This window comes from Mchenga conophoros, linkage group LG10, assembly GCF_057382185.1.
Source record: "Mchenga conophoros isolate Kocher_MC1m ecotype Shallow Benthic linkage group LG10, M_conophoros_male_GT1.1, whole genome shotgun sequence".
Taxonomy (NCBI): domain Eukaryota; kingdom Metazoa; phylum Chordata; class Actinopteri; order Cichliformes; family Cichlidae; genus Mchenga; species Mchenga conophoros.
Window position 1 is genome coordinate 17,206,026 of NC_140535.1, and position 20,574 is coordinate 17,226,599.

General features: G+C 40.8%; 1 protein-coding gene across 2 annotated transcripts in view; it reads right to left on the reverse strand.

The window, feature by feature from the left end:
• The window catches only part of ppp3ca (protein phosphatase 3, catalytic subunit, alpha isozyme), a 35,046-nt gene that overhangs the window by 959 nt on the left and 13,513 nt on the right, over positions 1-20,574 (reverse strand). The window contains exons 7-14 of one of the 2 annotated variants that reach the window (XM_085288952.1): positions 9,941-10,018; positions 9,716-9,810; positions 7,600-7,725; positions 7,418-7,495; positions 5,983-6,067; positions 5,718-5,815; positions 4,114-4,164; positions 1-1,756 (exon numbers count right to left, since the gene is read on the reverse strand). The exon at positions 1-1,756 is cut by the window's left edge and continues 959 nt beyond it. In XM_085288952.1, coding sequence (XP_085145078.1) covers positions 1,578-1,756; positions 4,114-4,164; positions 5,718-5,815; positions 5,983-6,067; positions 7,418-7,495; positions 7,600-7,725; positions 9,716-9,810; positions 9,941-10,018 — 790 coding nt within the window. In that variant the 3' untranslated portion in view covers positions 1-1,577. The remainder of the gene's footprint in view (positions 1,757-4,113; positions 4,165-5,717; positions 5,816-5,982; positions 6,068-7,417; positions 7,496-7,599; positions 7,726-9,715; positions 9,811-9,940; positions 10,019-20,574) is intronic. The other variant, XM_085288953.1, reaches the window with a different exon arrangement.

The window sequence follows — 20,574 nt, forward strand, 5'->3', positions numbered from 1 at the left end:
AAAGATTTTCTCAGCCTGCTTCCCTACTCTACTTAAATTAGAAAAAACAGATTAACAGATTCATGTATTTAATGTCCAACAATTTGATATCCATTAACTAAATTCTGGTCAGGATTCGTCATCAAAGCAAATCATGTCAATATGTTTCAGTTTAGCTCCAAGCCTGTTTGCTTTAAGTGACACAATGGTGTGGCTTTTAGAGAAGCTTTCAACAACACATTTGCAGAATTTCTTCATCGTATACAGTTCAGTGTGTGGCATGAAATCTCACTGAATTTGCAAACTCAAAGGGCGCTGGTTTCATATTTGACTGCACCAACTATTTTATCTTTAGCAATAAGCAGGTGAGAAATGTTGGGTGGCGTCTGATAGCAGGGTATGTCCCACAATTTAAAAACTTTTCTTCTGAGGTCCAGAAATTAGTGTTAATTCCACAATGTTGGCAGTCATAGCGATGGAGAAGAGATGAAATACCCGTGACACTAAGCATCCTTCAGCAGAGAATGCTCAGGTGTAAAATGTCCCAAAAAGTAACTGTATAATTTTTTGCCCTTTTCTCATGTGAAATGTGTAAACAGACAGTGAAGAGAAAGTAAATAACTCTGATACAAGCACATAAAATAAAACCCTCTGAGATTCACCTACAAATGTTGCACTTTCTGAACTTCTGGGGTAGTGTGACATTTTCGGACTGTATGTAATTTTTGATACTGGGATATCTACAGTAAGAGGTGGAATAAAAATTTCACAATGCTCCTTTCATCCCCCCCCCCCCCTTTTCTTCCCACATCCCCTCCAAGTTATGTCTTGCTAGGAGACGGCTGACAGCGAGGAAGGTGAGGAAAGGAGCAGTGCTGGAGATTACGGAGACATACGCAAAGTGGAGTTTGATCTTTGGTGGCCGGGCCAAAGCACCCTGTCCTCTTTCCCATGCAGGACAACAGCTTCTTACCACAAGGTAAATCAATAAATTAAAGTTCAACAGTAAGATTGCACTGCAGGTTTGAAGAGGTACGCATTTTGCTTTTTTATTCTTTCTTTCTTTCTGATGAAGTGGTGTGATCTAATACTAGCAAAACATGTAGGTAAACAAGATCGTTTTCCTCATCAAGTGAATTTGTGAGTGACTCATAATAAACACCTTATAAAACAGTTAAAATGATTTGTGAGGCATGGATACTGCAATTATGTCTGCTGTCAGGCCCTGTGATGAAGGAGCAGACACGTGTCAGCGCTTAAAACAAAACAACCCCCAACAATTCAGTCTGTAATTGAATTGAGAAAGGGAACAACAGGCAGACACAACTTTCAATCACTTGACTTTTTTTTTCAGTCGAGCTGAAGCCTGCTCATCTCTCCTTATGCCTGCCCTTTGCCGTGAACCCAACTCCCCCCTCCCCCAACCGTGCAATGACATAGTGTCATGAAAGAAATGACCTTTTTGCCATTTTAGATTTGCTGCAGATTTCATTTTCTATCTGAGGGCCTGTTTTATTTTATGTTCAGAGGCCTGAATTCAGGATTTAGCAAAGTTCTTGCTGCGCAGCCACCGGCAGTTCTGAGGCTCAGACAGCACATCACTGGATGTTGCTGTTGTCTTCTGTGCCGTTTGCCTCTGACATATTCATCTTTCCAATGGAGTGACCCACATGGTTCACCCCATCTTTGCGAGGAGGCATACGCTCATTGATGCGGTCCAAGCCCTTAGCCTCCTCAAAGCTGGTGATCTTGTGCTGGGGGGAGAACCCACGGATAGCTGAAAAACACAAATAAAGGGATCAGGATCTTCACGTAACTCCGCAGTTCCAGAGTGTTCTTAATATGATACATACCCTCCCAAGACATGAACTGCTGCTGTGATTTCCCAGGGATTATAACTAATGAAGATGTGTAAATTCAGAATGTGAGTCGTATTAGGAATCAGTGAGCTTATTTCATTAAATGGCTTGTATTTGTATAGTGTTTTACTTAGTCCCTATGGACCCCAAAGTGCTTTATACTACATTCAGTCATTCGCACACTGGTGATGCTAAGCTATATTGTAGCCACAGCTGCCCTGGGGCGCACTGACAGAGGCGAGGCTGCCGGACACTGGTGCCACCGGGCCCTCTGACCACCACCAGTAGGCAACGGGTGGAGTGTCTTGCCCAAGGACACAACGACCGAGACTGTCCGAGCCGGGGCTCGAACCGGCAACCTTCCGATTACAAGACGAACTGCCAACTCTTGAGCCACAATCGCCCCTAATTAATGGATTAGTATACTCTTTTTTATTAAAGTGCGCATGGTCACATGCTGTTGATATAAACTAATCACTCATCTCTGCAACTAACAATAGTGACATGGCAAGCATTCCTCATGACAGCTGCTTTCTTGTAGTTAAACTGCCCTTCCCTCAACTGATGTTCCTTAGACCTCAGTCACACAGGCCTAGAGACTGGTCAGCAACCCCCTGACAACCTCTGGTTACTAGGGAAAATCATGACTGGTGAGTGGGTGCCACTAGATGAAATCAGTCACAAAGATGGTCTCTGCACGAAAAACCATCGCGCAATTGCTTTGGTTGCTATCAGATTGCCAGGGTTGTGTGTAGTTTGTATGGAAGGTGGCCACTTGCATGCAAACACTTGCTAACTAACCACCAAGCAGTAGTGAAAAGAAAAAGTTTAATGCAAACCAGAAAGTGTTTGCCTTAAAAGTGTGTTTTGCTGCTGAACCCAACATGTTTCCAAAGGTAAATTTTCGTAAGCAAACGGCCTACGTTTCCTGTTTGCATTACAGCAGTAAGTGAGTCTTTGCAGACAATTTAACATCTTCCATGCAAAGTACATGTAACTGCAGCAGTCAGCTCGCAGCAAAATCAGTATAATACAAAGAAGGTTTTCTATGCAGCACTGTATACACCTTGGCAACCAATGTCACCTAGCGACAGCAAGTCGCTTCCTGCAACTACTTGTCAGCCATTCAGGGAATAGACATTTTTCACTAGCAACCAGTGGTTACCGTTGAGTCAGCTACTGGTCCTTAGGCAAACACCAGCAAACACTCACTGGTAGTTGTCAGGCAGTTTCCACCCAGTTGCGAGGCCTACAGACCTAGAGGATTTAAAAAAAGGTCTACAAAGTCTACAAGTCTGCATGTTTGTTACTTCAAGCTGTGATATACCTCTTTTTTAAATAATCCAGTCATAAACTGCATGGTAGAGAAAGTGACTTCAGTCAATGGTTTGTAATCTTGCCCTTTTTTCTCAATAAAACGAACACCACTTGCTACAATGTCCCTTGTCAGTCATCCTGCTACTTTAGTTTTGTTTGAAGTGCACAAATAATGTGTCGGATAAACAAAGCTGTAAATCTCTCACTCTTCGTTCATGAGTTAAGATTACCTCAGGAACTCAGACACAGGGGTGCATATTTCATGTTGATGTGCTGGGCCGTTTCTTGTTTTTCTGCATGCAACACTTTTTAGTACCAGATGGAGGCCATTTACAAGCCAAACCCAAAATAATGGGCTTTAGTCATGCATCTCTTAGCAGCACTTGACTTTGCAGTGTTTTCATTTATTATGAATATATATCCCTTAAAAAGTAATTCCTCTCTTTTAAGTAGTGTTTTTCCCTTTCTTGCCCACTTTCTAATTACTAAATGCAAATGTATGCTGCAGTCACTGTGGATGCTTATCAACGTCTTTTCATCTGTCCACAAGGAACAGGAATACTGCATTAGGTGTGAAACAGTTCCTTCCAACCTTAGTGCACTGACTCAAGAGTTACATGAACATGATACCACACCAGCCCCCCACCCAGCAAACACTGCCAGTATTTCCCTGCGATAAAAGAGTCTACATTACACACAACTGTGTTCAAATCCAGCTCACGGTCCTTTATAAAGTTCCATCTCTTCTAAAAGTTTAAATCCAATCATCTAGTTGGTTTTTCTGTTTAATCTAATCTCTGCAAAGTAAAGTGCCAGCCATACCAGATTAAAGAGTTATAAGAGTGGAGGAATTATTTTGTGGGCTGTTGTGCACATGAAAATGTTAGTGGCAGGTGGCCCCTACTCCAGGACAACCTGATGATATACTGAGAGGGGTGGGAGATGGGTGGGGGTTTACCTTCTCCGTCCTCATCATGCGTCTCGATGGCTTCAATGGCTTCAATGGTGGCTGAGGGGGGAGGAGGGGATCGGGTTACTCCTGATTAAGCCATGCAAATGTAAAATGCAGCCCCAGCGAAAAAGGCAGCTCGTGTTAGGCCGGATGAGATATTGGCAATGCAGCCAAACTCAGAGGAGCGCCATGCATTAGTACTGAGAGAAATACTGTCAATCTGGGGTTAGAAAAACTGTATGAAAAATTATTAAGACAGAGGCATGAAGAAAGAAACTGTGAGGGACAATTAGATGGCAGAAGTAGTAGGCTGAGAAAAACAAAAAAAAAAAAATATACATATATTAGATAAGATGACAGAAATAACTTGTAGTTGCTTAGCACTATATTCAATTCCTTTGTTTCAAAATAATGGATAAAAAGCCTGTTAGGTGGCATCATTGTAATATTTCTAAAAGATTATAATACTTAGTTTTGAGAGTTTCATCTCTGTTTTCTTAAATTAATTGTTAAATGTATAAACAGTCTGGCCCCAAAGTGTATTCCTACCAGGGGCGTAATTTCCAGGGGGGTTAGGGGGGTTATGACCCCCTCACCACCAATAATCAGACCCAACCAATATAACCCCCCCAATAAAACTAATTATACTATAATTTCATAATTATTTATATTTTTGGAATTTATGTATTCATATATTTAAATTATTTATCTGTCTGACACTATATTTTTCTAGTACTGTATTGCAGTCCTTCATGGGCATAAAAGCCCAAAGAGGGACATTGTTTTGGAAATAAGTAATGTCTATAAACAGGGGTGCACCAGCGTTTGCGTACATAAGATTTTCTGGAGGAGAACAGACATTTGTTTAGAACTTTTAAAGATGTCGAAGAAGCTCCTTTAAGCAATTACTTTGGTGTTCCTCCACCTCCAAAGAAATGTCAGGAGCAAAAGAAGCGCGTATTCTCTGAAAAGTGGTTGCAGGAGGTGAGCTGGCTTCAAACAAACGATGAACGCACAGAGATGTGGTGCAGAATATGCCGTGAAAATCCCACTCTAGTGGACAAAAACAGTGCCTTTTATATGTACGCAAACGCACGTTGCAACTTCTTATCTGGTGCGCGTCTTTGATTTTGACAGCGCATGTGCACCTGCGGACCACTTATGTGCACCCCTGTCTATAAACTTTGTTTGCATCACATCAGTTTCGAACAAAATAAATAAATAAATAAAATAAAAGTGGTGTGCTGCTGTGAATTCGTTTTTCTGCCACCTATAAATAAGTCTCAAAAAAGCACAGCAGCTTAAATGTTAGGTCTGAACTTTGAATTCAAGACAACTTGTTCTGAGCACTGATGCAGTTGTCTTGCATATTTGTATGACTGTCATCATGTGAAACTATTAAAAAAACTAGAAGACTGGACCTTTACGTTAACTTAGGCTCTTCAGTTAAGAACGTCAGTAAGAGGCTAAAACAAAGCTAACTTAATTTAAGGTAGATTAGAAAAAAAGGCAGAAGAGAGACAGTTTGAGAGATAAGAGTCATGGAGGGGACTGATGTCGGTCATGAAGAAAATGATGGCGAACAGGCTTAGGCCCAGCCTCGTACTCACCACTCTGCAGTGTCTGTCTGCCTCCAGAAAGAACCCCGCTTGGCAGCATGCCAGTGGGCGTCAGGCCCTTAAGTGTCAACACATTTTCACTCTCCTCTCTGCAGGACAGACAGAGGCCAGCAAACAGATCAGAAAATGCAGCTAAACGATTTTACTGGATGTCCCCACTCTCATAACAGTAGATATACATACAGAGTGCACTCTAGATTGGAAAAAAAAATATTTTTTTGGAAATCATACCTCTACACACGTGTAAATAATGTACCTGAGAACAGAGAACATTTTGGCCATCTTCCCGATAGCGCGGATCTTGTTTTTGATCACTTCCTTGCGTTGTGCAGCTGCGTTGGCTGCAAAGGAACATGTATACGGTCATTAAAGGCTTTCTGAATAAGAGATGGTGTCATAAAGCTTCACAGTGCATGAAAAACTAGTTTGAAGCCTTTAGACACAAAGAATGTTCTGTTAATTATCTGTCACCTGATAATAATGTGTGATATTATAATAGGTTCTAGGTCACTGTCATACTTTACAGCAAGCTTTCTCAAGTTTTCAAAACATTTTTTAGCAAGCGTTCATATAAATATGCTCAAACCATTTGAGTTCATGTGATGTTTTTTGTTTTTTTTTGCTGGCTAATAGCTTTTTAGCTGTGAATTTAAACAGCATAATGATGAGCTGTAAAGGAATGAAATGTCCAGTAAATTCATTCCTTGCTAGAGTCGTGGGCTGCATAAAATCATAAAATGTCACTAAAGGCCAGCATTGACCGCCACTGTCCACATTTCACTGGGAGATTTACAAAAGGGCGACAAATCAAAGAAAGGCCTCAATCCTCGACCCCTACAACGAGAGGTTTTATTATGCTGTGAAGGTGCATTTTGCTGGCATGGTTTGGGTCCACTTGTCGCCTTCTAGAGAAGGGTTGCTGTAAATCAATACGCAGCTGCTCAGAGTCATCACCTTCATCGTATTGACAAGTTTAAAAATAGTGTAAAACTGCAATGGCCTTAACAGTCTCCACATCTTCAACCCTTTTCTGGAGATTTAAGATTGACGTGTTAGGGCATTTTCACACCTGGAATTCGTTTACTGTGGTTTTACTGTGGTCTAAATCAGTTGAAGAGTTTGTAAACTTGTAGCCTTTAACCTGCACTTTGGTTTCTTTTAACACAGAGAAAACTAAAAGCGACCTGCATTACCTCAATACAAACCACGTGAGGACATTCAGTCCACTTATTGGCCAGATGTGTCTAGGGTGGGACTACGAAAAGTAAAAGCAGGAAAAAGCCGCTGTGTTCTGGACTTGTGGGTAACGCTGAGAATTTACCTTAATTTCAAGGCTTGTTAATACACTTGGTGTGCACTGCACCTCTATGACATTCTGCTGAAACACAGAATGCAAAGTTTACCTGGCTATAGGAAGTCTTTTGGCTCAGCATTCACCCGCTACAAGCAAGTATGTTTGAAATCAGACATACACTACCTCCTCCCCAGCGTCTCTGTGTGGTTGTTTTTGTCCACAAACCCGTGATTACTGTGTTCATCAATCAATGTTAACGTTACCATAATGAGATACAATAGGTTAGCCTTTCCTTCAATATTTCACACATCTGTAGTTTAGTGTATGAAAAGTTTAAATGAACAATAATAAATACTAAAAAATGAAAAATGGCATGTTTATTTACAAAACATCTTACCATCAAAAATCTCATCTTCATCATTCATGAGTTCATCATCAGAGCAAATGCTCAGCACGTTCACCAGCATTTCTGTGACTGGGATAAAAAATAGAGAGTGCAACAAAGGTAAAGTCACTGAGCAATGAGCCGTGGAGAAAACTGACCCCCCCCCCCAAACAAACCCAGACAAATACAAATACCTTTTTCTCCAACAAACGGCAGAGACCAGGTGAAGACATCCATGAAGTTGGGCAGCCAGTAGGGATGGGGTGAGCAGTTGAACTGTCGGATGTTCATCACATTATTTTCATATTTAAGTACAGCAGCTGTTGGGGCAGGTGAGACACAGAAGAGGAAAACTTTCCATAAAGTCTCATAACATTTTATGGCATTAATATGTAGTTATAGATCTGATGAAGGCAACATAAAATTCCTTTTACATAGATCCATAGAGCAGATATGAAGTATTCATATAAAAGAGAATAGAGTTCATTAAATGGTCTAATGAATAATTTAATAAAATTCCATTCAAGTGTATTTATATGACATCAGATCACGTAAATGGTTGCCTCAAGGAGCTCAATGAGTGCAAGGTAGGGAGAAAACCCCAATAATCAGATGAACCTCTGTGAGCACGCAGTGATTTAATGGCATGCTGCAGTGGTATATAAATGTGAGAAGAGGTGAGTAGATATGCAATGCTTAGTGTATCATAGGAAGTCCTGCAGCAGTCTGAACCTATAGCAGCATTACTAAGGGAGGGTTCAGGGTCACCTGATCCACCCTAACTGTAAGCTTGATCTAAAAGGAAAGTTTTAAGCCTAATCGGAAAATTAGAGAGTGCATCTGTCTCCCGAATCCAAACTGGGAGCTGGTTCCACTGAAGAAGGGACTAGAAGTTAAAGGCTCTGCCTCTCATTCTACTTTTAACTATCCTAGTACCACAAGTAAGCCAGAAGGCAAAGGGGGAAAGTGCTCTATTAGGATAGTGTAGTGATACGGGGTCTTTAAGGTATGAAAGGGCCTGATTATTTATAATCTTGTATGTGAGGATAAGGATTTCTAGATTAGAATAGCAAATTTATGTAGATTTCAGATTCAATAGTGCCACTGCTGCCCAGTGAAAGCATGATGTAGCGAGTAGAAAGCCAATATTTAACATATGGTATGTTAAAACTCTAGTGAGTGAGGTAATCATTTGTAAACTTTCCTGCTACATACAAGCGAGTTAGAGTTAAGACACTGCTTGGCACTCTGCCTCTGTCTGTTCAGCTGTGATACACTCTGCTACATGTGTTGCTCACAGCCCTGACAGCACTGTAAACACTGGTAGTAACTTTATTTCTCTGCATCTCCGTTGATGCATAGCAACTACGGCATATCACAGTTGTGATTAAAATCATTTAATGATAATAACTGTGACATAACTGTGTCACCACGACTCAAGCGGTCACAGAATAGTTTTAATCTTGAGTATTATTTGATTTAAATAAGCCTATTGAAGATAAATTTACATACTTTTTTTGTGTTAAAATCCTGCTCCAGAGTTATTAAGATTCAGTGTGAGATTCATTCTGACGTGTCCTCAGAGGAACCATAACATGTTTATACTCAGTGATGTTAAAGAGAGGGGAGAAAAATAAAAGAAAGTCAGCCACTAGATGGCCTAGCAGAGGCAGGGGACTGCTGACACTGTTATATCAGGAGGAATAAAGCCACATGGAGATAGTCAGCAATGCCGACAGTCCCTCCCACGTTCCCCATCTAACATAGCCTATGGCAACCAAGACACAGATCTGAGAACACAAACAAACGGGGCCTCCCTGATGCATTTTTATGCCTGCACACAGCTACATGCAGTTGCACTAACTCGTGCACTGCAGTTTGTATTGTTAAAAACATTTTAGTACGTAAGTCTGAGGAGCCTATTGGCAATCTTTTTAATCAGATGTAGGGCCACGTTTTAAGGTTTATAAAATGCCAAAATGTGCTTCTGATGATCTACAAATCTGTTATTTTTCATCAGTTAGTTACAACCTAGATTCAGCTAAAATGAAAGTGGTGCAGGTGTTCCACTGGAGGAATCTCTCTCCTTTCCAGCAGCAGACTTTACTATTTTCTGTTGCAACATTTAATAAACGAACGTGTTCATTCTACATGGCGTAATATAATTCGGACCCATATTTGTCATTCTAAATAAAAACAGCAGCAAGAAAGCAACACAATATCGCACACAGGAAAAAAACAACAACAAACCAACAGAACTGCACATGATGATGAAAAATGGGGCCAAAACAGATGAAGAGATATTCTGACCTTTGTTATTGTAAACATCCAGGTAGTTTGGCGCTGAGAAGATGGTAATGAGGGATGGGAATCCAGTCGTCTGACTTTTACGGTACATCCGGTAGCTTCAAGGCCATTACGTGGAGGTGAAGACAGAAGAAAAGCAGAGCATTGCTCTTAAATAGGTAAACGTTCATTTATTTTTGTTTGTGTGCATAGGTGTGTCTTTCCGTGCTTTTTGTAGCGATTACATACCCAGCATCTTGTGCTTCGTGCGCTCGGATTATGGATAATAAGTTATTGCTCTGTAGGAACTCACATACAGCTGGATAACTGAAAGATAGTCAATGAAAACTGTGTTAAGAGGTGACAACACGAGGTAAAAATAACAGAGTGGTGCAAGCAACAGAGAATGGGAGTGACTTGGTATAATTTTATTTAAGGTGTGACTTACTAATTTCATATCTGGTTTCACTCTCAGATTTCTAAGAATTTTCCACGGGTGATGCAAGTGTGTGAAAAAGCATCTGATATCTACCTGGTGTGATAAAATAAATATATAAAAGCCAGATAGCGGCAGTCAGACCTTCCTGCCTCTCAGCTCCGTCCTTACAGGAAATGTGCTGCTAAAGACTGTGGCTGCTTTGTTTGTCTATGTAGTGCTTCGCAAAAAAGGGCTGCTCCACCTTCGTATCTTTGTGTGCACTGTTCTGTATATCAAAGTTCAATTCCTTATAATCATCTCACTTTATTGAACTGGAAGTGTTTGAGGTATTTCTGTCGACTAGAATTGATATTTTCACTCTGCCATTACTCCAAACATCTCAGAAATTATAACAAATGTGGGGTCTCCCAGGCAGTGTCGGTGAGAGAAAAACTATAAATGGACTTAAAGCATCTGCTTCAAACATTTTGGTGCTGGATAAGGTGTCCTCAGAGGTCTTGAAAGCAGGCCGGAGCACAAAAAAGACCGACAGCATATTAGGCAGGAGTGCTCATAATGTTCAGCCTATTAGTGGATGTGTTTCAGCTACAGCTATAAAAACAACAACAACAAAAAAACGAGTATATGAGTATAATCTGAAATGGAACCTACTTGATCCAATCCTTGATTTTACTGTCACACAACCTCTCTAGTTCTGCTTAAGATACGTTCATTTCCAAAAAACAAATTAAAATGTGGCTGTATGCCATAGTGGTATTCCTTATTTGTTTATGTATTTTGTTTTCTAGCCAGATGGACAAGAATATGTCCCATGAAGACTAACAATGCTAACACATGACTTCCAGTGTTACAGTTCAGGCCAGAGTTTCATAGCCATGAATCATGGAGCAGTGCATCAGGCCTCCCTAACACAGGAGGGAGAAATAATGACAAGTGGATCACCTTCAGCTACCAACCACAGTAGGGTACATTTAGCAGTTGTCACCTGAGATTTGTAACACCTGAAAGGTTGTCGTTCAAAAATCACATTATCTCTTCAAACTGAGTCTTGTAGATTTAAAAGAAAAAGAAAAAAGAAAAAAGGATTTTAGAGAACAGTTTAATTAGCCCTTTTAAATGCAGCAATTACTGCCCTCAATGCAACATCACCTCAATCTGTCACTTCTCTAAAAAGTTTTTTTTAAAGTCCTTTGTGATCTCTTTATTTCAGCTGCTGCTTTCAAGAAGTTACAAGAATGATATATTTTAGTCCCTCAGTTCCAGCTACACACCTCGCACACATCGCAAACTAGGCTGTTTCCAGTGTAATTGATTGCCATACACTCTCTCTTACCCTGATGTTCTTCCACTGACCTATCACAGACAACAGCTGTAGATACCGAAGGGCCTAACATTACAAAACAGCTCCAATATATGGACCCCAGATGTTGGTGATTTCAGCTTTTCATACACGAATGTTCACTAAATGCAGTTCTTTTTAACAACTACTAGGGGATGAGGGGTGTAGCTTAAAATGACATCCTGACCTATTGAGGTTTTGTAGACATGTGACCACTAACTTGTTGGCCATTTTGAACATGACAATCATGGCGACAATGTAGGCTCAATTGAATAAGGCATGTCTACAAACACAGCAGTTAAACCATGAGCTGAGCTGTATTAAAACTTGAATCAGTGTAACATTAAAAGGAAACAATTTGTCTTTAACCTCCTAGGACCTGGCGTCCACATATGTGGACATCACATTTTGGGTTATTTAGACCAAAATACTCAATTTTGCTCTACAAGGGCCTGATATCCACTTACGAGGACATTATACTGCCACTGATCTATCGAAATTTTAAACGAATGTCCTCATATGTGGCTCTTATTTTTCTTAGAAACAAAAATCAGGTTAAAAAAAATCTGGTAATTCTTTGTTTTTACATTCATCAGGTCCCAATCAGCCCAAATATCAAAGAGAAATTAAAAATGCATGCCATGGAAGAGTTCGGGTCTTAGGAGGTTAAAGTAAAAGCTGTGCTTTTTAAAACGTTCACAAGCTCTGAAGCACAAATTTTACTTTGAAGGTTATCCTTCTCCACTTCCAGATCGCCTTGCACTTTTTCAAGTTTTACTACTGCTCGGCTGATAGATAAAGTGTTTGCAGTCAAACATGCAGGCAACCATGGCAATCTACTGGGAGGTTTTTGGTTCACCGCCTTCTTTGCAACTGATTTCACCCAGTGAGAGCCAACAACCTCCGGGAACTACTGCAAACCAATTGGGGAATGTTTCCCTAACAACCAGTGGTTGTACTCCATCTAATCTGGTGAACAAATCTCAAACAATGTGCACATAAAGTCATGGTGTGAAACCTCAATAGAAGTCTAAACAGATTTCGACCTTAACTTATGAAAAACTTTGCTGGTGATTTTATGGTGTCAGTCACTCATTTTGGGGCCTGTTGAATAAAACACGAAGTCCATTATATAAAATCTCCTTACTCTAAATGTCAGAACGGGTGTGTTTATTGGCTAACAACTTGTGATCAACAAGTCATTAGCCAATGAACAGCAAGATCAAGCTCTCGCTCATCACATCCAGTTTCAGAACACAAAGACAGCGAAAACGCTCATCTCAGGGACTTAAAATGGGACTTCATTTAATGTGACGTTGGCTACGTCTATGTTGTACTTTGTAATATTTATACTGTTAGTTAATCTCTCCACTATGCTTTGATATATAACTAGTTAGTTAGTTTTGTCTAAAATAGAAATATCTTCACTTTACACTGACAATCGTCAGAAAAGTAGCTGCTTTGAAAAGCTTGATTGAAATTATTAAAAAAATGTAAACATAATCACTTCAGCGCTTTCATCTTTCTCCGAATCTCTACAACATAACCCTCCCCAGCAACAATCCTCTCCTCCTGCACTTCCCTAAAGTCGCTGCCATCCTTGGACCCATCAAACTTTCAGAAGTGTTTAAAATATTTAAGCCCTCAAAGGTTTGTGCCGGAAGAAACAACAAGGAGACTGCTGTGCCCTAAGCACCTGGCGAAACTATGCCATCCACCATATGTAAGTAGGTCGCACGGGCAACCCTCCTTTAGTGGCCAATATACAAACCACAGGATTAGCTTGAATGTGTTGAAACCCTTTCCCTTATTGCTGCACCGTTACCGATCTGCAAAACGCTGTTCTCAAAAAATGTTATATAACAGATTCTATTAAAAAACACATCCACAATGCATTTCTGCAGTTTTGCATCACACATACTGAAGATTAAGCCTGTTACAGCTGCAAACAGCATTTTTCTTTTTTTGTTTTCTTTCCATGTCGTGTAACAAGATAAAAATAAAGAACTCATCATGCACTGATGTACTTTTTTTTCCTTTTCTTTTGTCCGCTCTATCTATTGATTACTGCAAAGGAAAAGAATACCCACACAATGCCTGCCTGCAGCTCACATTCTTTTTCTTGCCTTTGTGAAAACACACAATAATGTGTCGGTGAGCCTGTGAGTGAGAGAGCGCGAGGAATCTGACAAGTGAGTATGAGCGAAAGAGACCGAGAGAGCGATGGAAGTGGCGTGTTGTGAGTGTGAAACAGAGTTTTTTTTCCCCTTTCACCTTAGAAAATCCATCTGCCAGGCTGGTGGTCATTAATCTCATTTCCCCCCACTATAAAAGCTATGAAATCATATAAACATATCCATAATCACTTAGCTGACTCACCACTTTTCTGATTGCACCTTGGCGCATGAGAAATGTTTAGTTAGTGCTTTGATATCATAATAATAAGACTGACAAGAATAAAAGGCCAAGGTAAACAAACACACGATGTGATGTATTTGCCTATACTTTATGAGACAACAGATTTAATGCAGAACCTTAAATCATATGCAGCATTACTACATCACATTACTGAACAAGATAAGCCTGCACTTATGCATTTCATCCAAGGCTGAAAAATGAAGTCAATGTACAAGTGCCAAGAACTGCAATTCATCAAAGGTCACTTGAGGAACAAAAAAGGACCTGCCTGCAACAACAACAAAAACAACAGAAGAAAACAAAAAGAAGCAAATGTCCCTGTATGTGATAACTGTATCACAGAAAAGCCAAAGGCAGGCATGCTGTTCCAAACTATGGGAAAAAACAATTTCATTGCTAACTGCGTTCATGGAAGACACATTCGGGAAGTCTAATAATTATATGTGCAAAATTATTTGATCCCCCATGAAATTGAAAGATTTTGTCTAAATTTTTAAGTATTTTTTCAAACAGAGAAAAATATTTTTCTTGTTTTTTCTTACTAATTTTCTTTAGAAAGCATACATTATTTCTATTTGCAAAGAATAACAGAATGATTTCAGAAAAACAAAAATTACCAGGGTTAATCTTATTAGCCTCCCTGGAAAAAAGGACCTTTTTATTGAGTAACTGCACAAACCACTACTGTGTAATGATGTGCTTTAACTTTGTGATGCTCAAAAGCTTGTGAAATAAAACCGAGGGGTTATCTTCCAATTTATACAGAGTATAAAAACTTCAGCGAATGTTTGAGCCGTCACTTGAGAAAGCATCGTGCCACAAACAAAATAAATCAGTTTTTACTTGAGAAAAAGAATTGTTGATGCTCACAAAGCAGGAGATGGTATCACAGATACCTTGTGAGAAACATCATCAAGAAATTCAGAGAGAGCAGGCCAAAAGAGCTCTTTGGTCATATCAACACTGCTTATGTTTAGAGAAAGAAGGGAGAGGTCAAAAGAAGACCGACCCCACAGTGAAGCATGGTGGTGGGTGTATTATGCTGTGGGAATGCTTTAATGTGTCTAGCATACAAATTCTCATCAAAGTAGAAGTGATCTCCAAAAAAGAAGGATTTTGAAAGAAAACATAAATCAGTCGCTTTGTCTCCCAACATGACAATGCCCCAAAACAAATGTTGCTCTTTGTTCAGAAGACCAAAGTGGACGTTAATGACGGGGTGATTCAAGCCCTCATTTGAATCCCATTGAACGGGCGCCTTGCAAGATGGCGCCGGTGTACGTGGCTTGCCGTGGCTTGCCGTCCTCGGCTACATCTGCTTCGCTGCTTCTTACCCTCTCTACGCTCTTTATGGACCTTGGCATTGTATTTTTTTATCCTTTTAGTTGTATGCGCATCTAATGGCTGTGCACTGATTACATACGACAGGCAAACACTTTTAAATCTAAGACTCTCTCATTCCTCTCGGCCCGATCCTTGCTGGAACCTGAGTGACGCCACCACGCCCCGACCGGACCCTCCGACCGGCTTCCTCCACCTACCTATTCCGAATCTACACAAGAAACGCTATAGGAAACGCGGTAGAAGGAGCGGCCGCCGCGTTCGCTTCAGGCTCTACTTTAAAGCCAGAGCCACAGGCTACCCACATGCCAGCCTGGATATTTTATCTTCTTTCCCTCCTTCCCAGGAGCGCTCTGATGCTAAGTTGCTCACCCACCGTTGGATCTGCTTGGCCGACCACGAAGTCTACCCTGCGATTCCTGTGGCATGTTCTCCTGCTCGGGTTTGGATAACATCGCTCCGACGCGGCGTTTGCCGAAGCAACCTAAGTGTCCTACGACGCACCACCCGTGGCGACTTAGCCCCTAGGATACGGATGGCATTGCTTAATGTCAGGTCGCTGGTCAATAAGACCTTTCTTTTAAATGACTTCATCTCCACTAATGGGATTGATGCCTTATTCCTGACTGAAACCTGGATTCGTCCTGGTGAGTTCATCCCTTTTACTGAACTTCTTCCGTCGGACTGTGTTGCTTTTAGCTCACCAAGGCTTACTGGTAGGGGTGGCGGCGTAGCCTCGGTTTTTAAGAATTCGTATGCAGTTCGGCAGCTACCCTCACCTACCTACTCTAGCTTTGAAGTCCAATTATTGGAGATGACTGCATCCACGACCACACTCTGCGTGGTGGTTTATCGACCGCCTAAATATAGCAAATATTTTATCACGGACTTTGCTGATCTCCTAGGCTCCGTTCTTTTTAAGTATGGTTGTGTTCTCATTGTCGGTGATTTTAACATACACACTTGCTGTAAGGATGACTCATTTGCTAAAGACTTCCTTGCCTTAACGGACTCTTTTAACCTGGCTCAGTGGGTTAATGACCCAACGCATGTTAAAGGACATACTTTGGACTTGGTTTTCTCATATGGTCTGGACGTTTGTATCAAGGATATAAGTGACGCTGGGATCTCGGATCATTTTCCAGTTATATTTGATACTGGCTTATGCACTAATGAACTACATCCTGCGGCTCCCCTTCGCCCGCTACGTGTAATTAATGCTGAAGCGATGTCAAACTTCTCTATGTCTTTCTTGGATTCTGCATCTGTCACTCTCGACTGTTGTTCTTTTCACTCGGTTGATGACTGTGCTAATTCCTTCCTATCGCTGATTTCTTCAATCCTTGATACTGTTGCCCCCATTAAGATGAAGCGCCCTAGAACCTACTCTCAGTGTTGGCTTAACGACACTACGCGCGCCTTACGTCGCGTGTGTCGGCGCGCTGAGAGAAGGTGGAAAAAAGATAAACTTCAGGTTTCCCATGACATGCTACGGACTAGCCGCTTAAAATTCCAAAGTGCTGCTAAAACGGCCAAAACGTCCTTCTTGTCCAAAATCATCCTGGCCAATGACCATAACCCCCGTACTTTATTTAAAATTTTTAACTCTGTGGTTAACCCTTCCCCGGACATGCCTTTAATTCATTCTCAGGGTCTTTGTGAGCGATTTCAAACTCACTTTTTAAAAAAGGTCTCATCTCTTAAGTCCTCCCTTCCCCCTGCTTTATATCCTCTCCCCATTCCTGAGTGCATTTCAACTTTCCACCAGTTTGAGCCTGTGTCACTTTTGACTCTTAAGCGGCTAGTTGCTCAAATGAATAACACCAATACTGTGCTTGACATTCTTCCATCTCGTTTAGCTAAGGACTGTTTTGATGTAATCGGACCTAGTATCCTATTTCTTATGAACTTTTCCTTGCTCTCAGGCTGTGTTCCTTTGTCCTTTAAGCATGCTGTAGTCCACCCGATTCTTAAAAAAAGAAATTCTGACTGTTATGACCTTTCAAACTATAGACCGATCTCTAAGCTTTCGTTCTTGTCCAAGATCCTGGAGAGACTAGTTCTCTCCCAACTCCAGGCGTACTTGGACACGAACAACATTGCTGAGAAATTTCAATCTGCCTTTAAGCCATTGCATAGCACTGAAACAGCGTTGGTTAGAGTTCTTAATGATATTCTTGTAATCACTGATACTGGACGCTCTATGGTCCTAGTTTTACTGGACCTCTCTTCGGCCTTTGATATGGTAGACCATAACATTTTATTACTAAGACTTGAGCACACTGTGGGTATTAGAGGCACTGCCCTCGACTGGTTTAAATCATACCTCGCTGATAGATCCTTATCAGTTCACTTAGGCACCTTCTCCTCTTCCTCCGCTCCGGTCTGTTGTGGTGTGCCTCAAGGATCAGTTTTAGGCCCTATTCTCTTCTCATTGTATTTGCTCCCTCTAGGCACAATCTTTGAAAAATACAATATCGCCTTCCACTGTTATGCCGATGACATACAGATCTATTTTGAACTTACTGACGACCTTGCTGTGTCCCTGCACTACTTTCAAGAATGCATGCGGGAGGTCAAAGAATGGTTCCTGAGTAATTCCCTCGTTTTAAATGATAAGAAGACTGAGATTGTGGTGTTCAACAGTAAAATCCCTCGTGCCCAGCTCTGTGCTGCCCTGGGTTCCTTTGCTAGTTTTTCTTGTGACTATGTCAGTAACTTGGGTGTACTGCTGGATAGTTCGCTCAAACTCGATAAGCAAGTGTCTGCTGTAGTGAGATCTAGCTTCCACCAACTGCGCCTTATCTCTAAGGCTAGGCATTATATTCCGCATGAGGACCTGGAGAAGCTTATTCACGCTTTTGTGACCTCCAGGTTGGATTATTGTAACTCCTTGTACTATGGTCTTCCCTCTTCTCTTCTTCTTAAACTGCAAACAGTCCAAAATGCAGCAGCCCGCCTTTTGACTGGTACCAGGAAATTTTGCCATATTACCCCTGTCTTAGCTAGCCTGCATTGGCTGCCCATAAAGTACCGTATTCAATTTAAAATATTACTCCTTACTTTCAAAACTATTAATAAATTAGCGCCAAGTTATCTTAGTGAACTTCTCAAACCACATACTCCTGTTAGAACACTCAGATCTGCCACTCAACTACTTCTGACCCAACCCAGATCTCGACTGAAGTCCCGGGGTGACCGTGCGTTTGCTCTGGCTGCCCCGGTACTGTGGAATACCCTTCCTCTCGACCTCCGCGCATCTGATTCCATTGCACTGTTCAAATCACGATTAAAAACCCACTTATTCAATCTTGCCTTTCCCTCTAGTTAATATTTCTTTTATGATTTTATATCATGCACTTCTATGCTCATTTAAATTCTTGTTTGCTCTGTACCTGTTGCTTTCCTATGTATTAGTGACAGTTATCTGCTTGCATATTTAGTACTTGCTTTGGTCCTATTTCTATTTCTATTATCCTCCTCCTATACTCTATTTTACTTGTTAAGCACCTTGGCATACCCTTGGTTTTTAAGTGTGCTTTATAAATAAAGTTTATTATTATTATTATTATGAACTGAAGATCAAGGTCCATACCAGATGACATCAACTCTGGAGGAGCTTGAAACAGGGATTGCTAAGGAGACATGTGTGGCAAATGATTTCAGCCTGTTATCCAGCAAAAAGGATACACAATTAACTGTCAGCATCAGGGGAGATAATGATTTTGAACCCTGGCAGTTTAAAAAAAATTTTTTTTTGTGTATGCAGAGTAACATAATGTAAAAAATGTGGGCTGATAATTCTGTCCTCATCTGTACCCGACTGCATCTTCGATACACTGCGTTTCCTGCTCGATTTCTATTACAATTTTTGTCATTTGTCAATAATACAGAATGAGGTTCTCTGTGTAGCATGCATCCTGTAAGCTTAGCAAGAGTCATAATGATGGAGAGGTATGTTTGAGAGCGAAGGCAGGAACTAAGCCACGGGGAGATAGATGACTATTATAGCAGCAGCCTCCACACATCCACAGAATAATCCTCACTGAGCTCCCATCTCCTGGTGAACAGCTATCAGTGACCGTTTAACAGGATGAAAGGAGAAGTTAAAACACTTTATTGGCTTCTCTTTGTTCGTCTTCACTATTCTCAAGTACCTGCGTTGTGTTGTTTTACTCTTTGTGTGTGTGTGTGTGTGTGTGTGTGTGTGTGTGTGTGTGTGTGGGGGGGGGGGGGGGGGTCTAAACTGCTATCCATTTTCCAAAGAATAATATATTGAAGTTCACCTCAGTTTTGTAATATAATCAACACCTTCAGACATCTGAAACTTGCTTTATAAGAGAATTCAACCACAGTAAACAAGTTTATCTTATTGCTGCAAAGAGATCTCATATGTTTAATTGGAGTTTGGTTTTATCCTGCAGGGAAACATTAATACAGAAATCTGAAAACCTCTGCTCCTGCAGCAAGGTGATCTCCGAAACAGAAAACAGTGTTCTTGAAGCTCAAACAAAAATAAAAATGAAAATGCTTTGGGAATGTTGTAAATGCTATGCAAATTAGACTCTAACACACTAATATACACAAAACTGTCAGAACGGTTTTAGTTAGGACTCAGAAGCAGATAACACTTCTTTAAAACTGTTACAACTGGACAAAAAAGGACACTTTCTTAGATATTAGTTTCGGTGCCTGAAAATACACAGGAATTAAATTAAAAATGGATTATAATGGGAACTACAATTATCCTACACACTCTGTCCAGAATGCCATTTACTCTTTGGTAGAAGAGCAAGTCTTCATGTCTTTCTGTGATTTGAGCAGATCTGCAGCTCCCACGCATGGCTCTGTGCTGTTCTGAACCTTCATTAAGAAAACTCTCACCATAACTGCCACCTAATCTCTTCTCCTCACCACCACCTACTTCCACGGCTCTCTTCCATCTCACAACAACATTAGGACAGCGCTCACTCTTCCTCTGCCTTCCTATCATCTTGATACGTTACCAGGGCATCGTTTCTGCCTCAGTTTTTATTTGACATATTTACCACTGCTTTATCACCCACGCTAACCTCAGGACATGGGGACTCCTTCACTGATAGACACTGTAAGGGTCAGGGATACGCTTATCTGTCTGAATCCTTCTGTGTTCATGTTAGCTGTGTCCACATTTGATTTGTGCTCAGGTATAAAAAAAAAATGTTTGATATCTATTAATAGTTTATAATCCTAACATCTATTTTTGCTATTAAGAGCTCATTTGCATGGGTTCTGTGCAACAGTCAAATTTCACCCAACATTATCCTTGACAGATTAAATGAGATCATCAACACTGATAACTAAGGG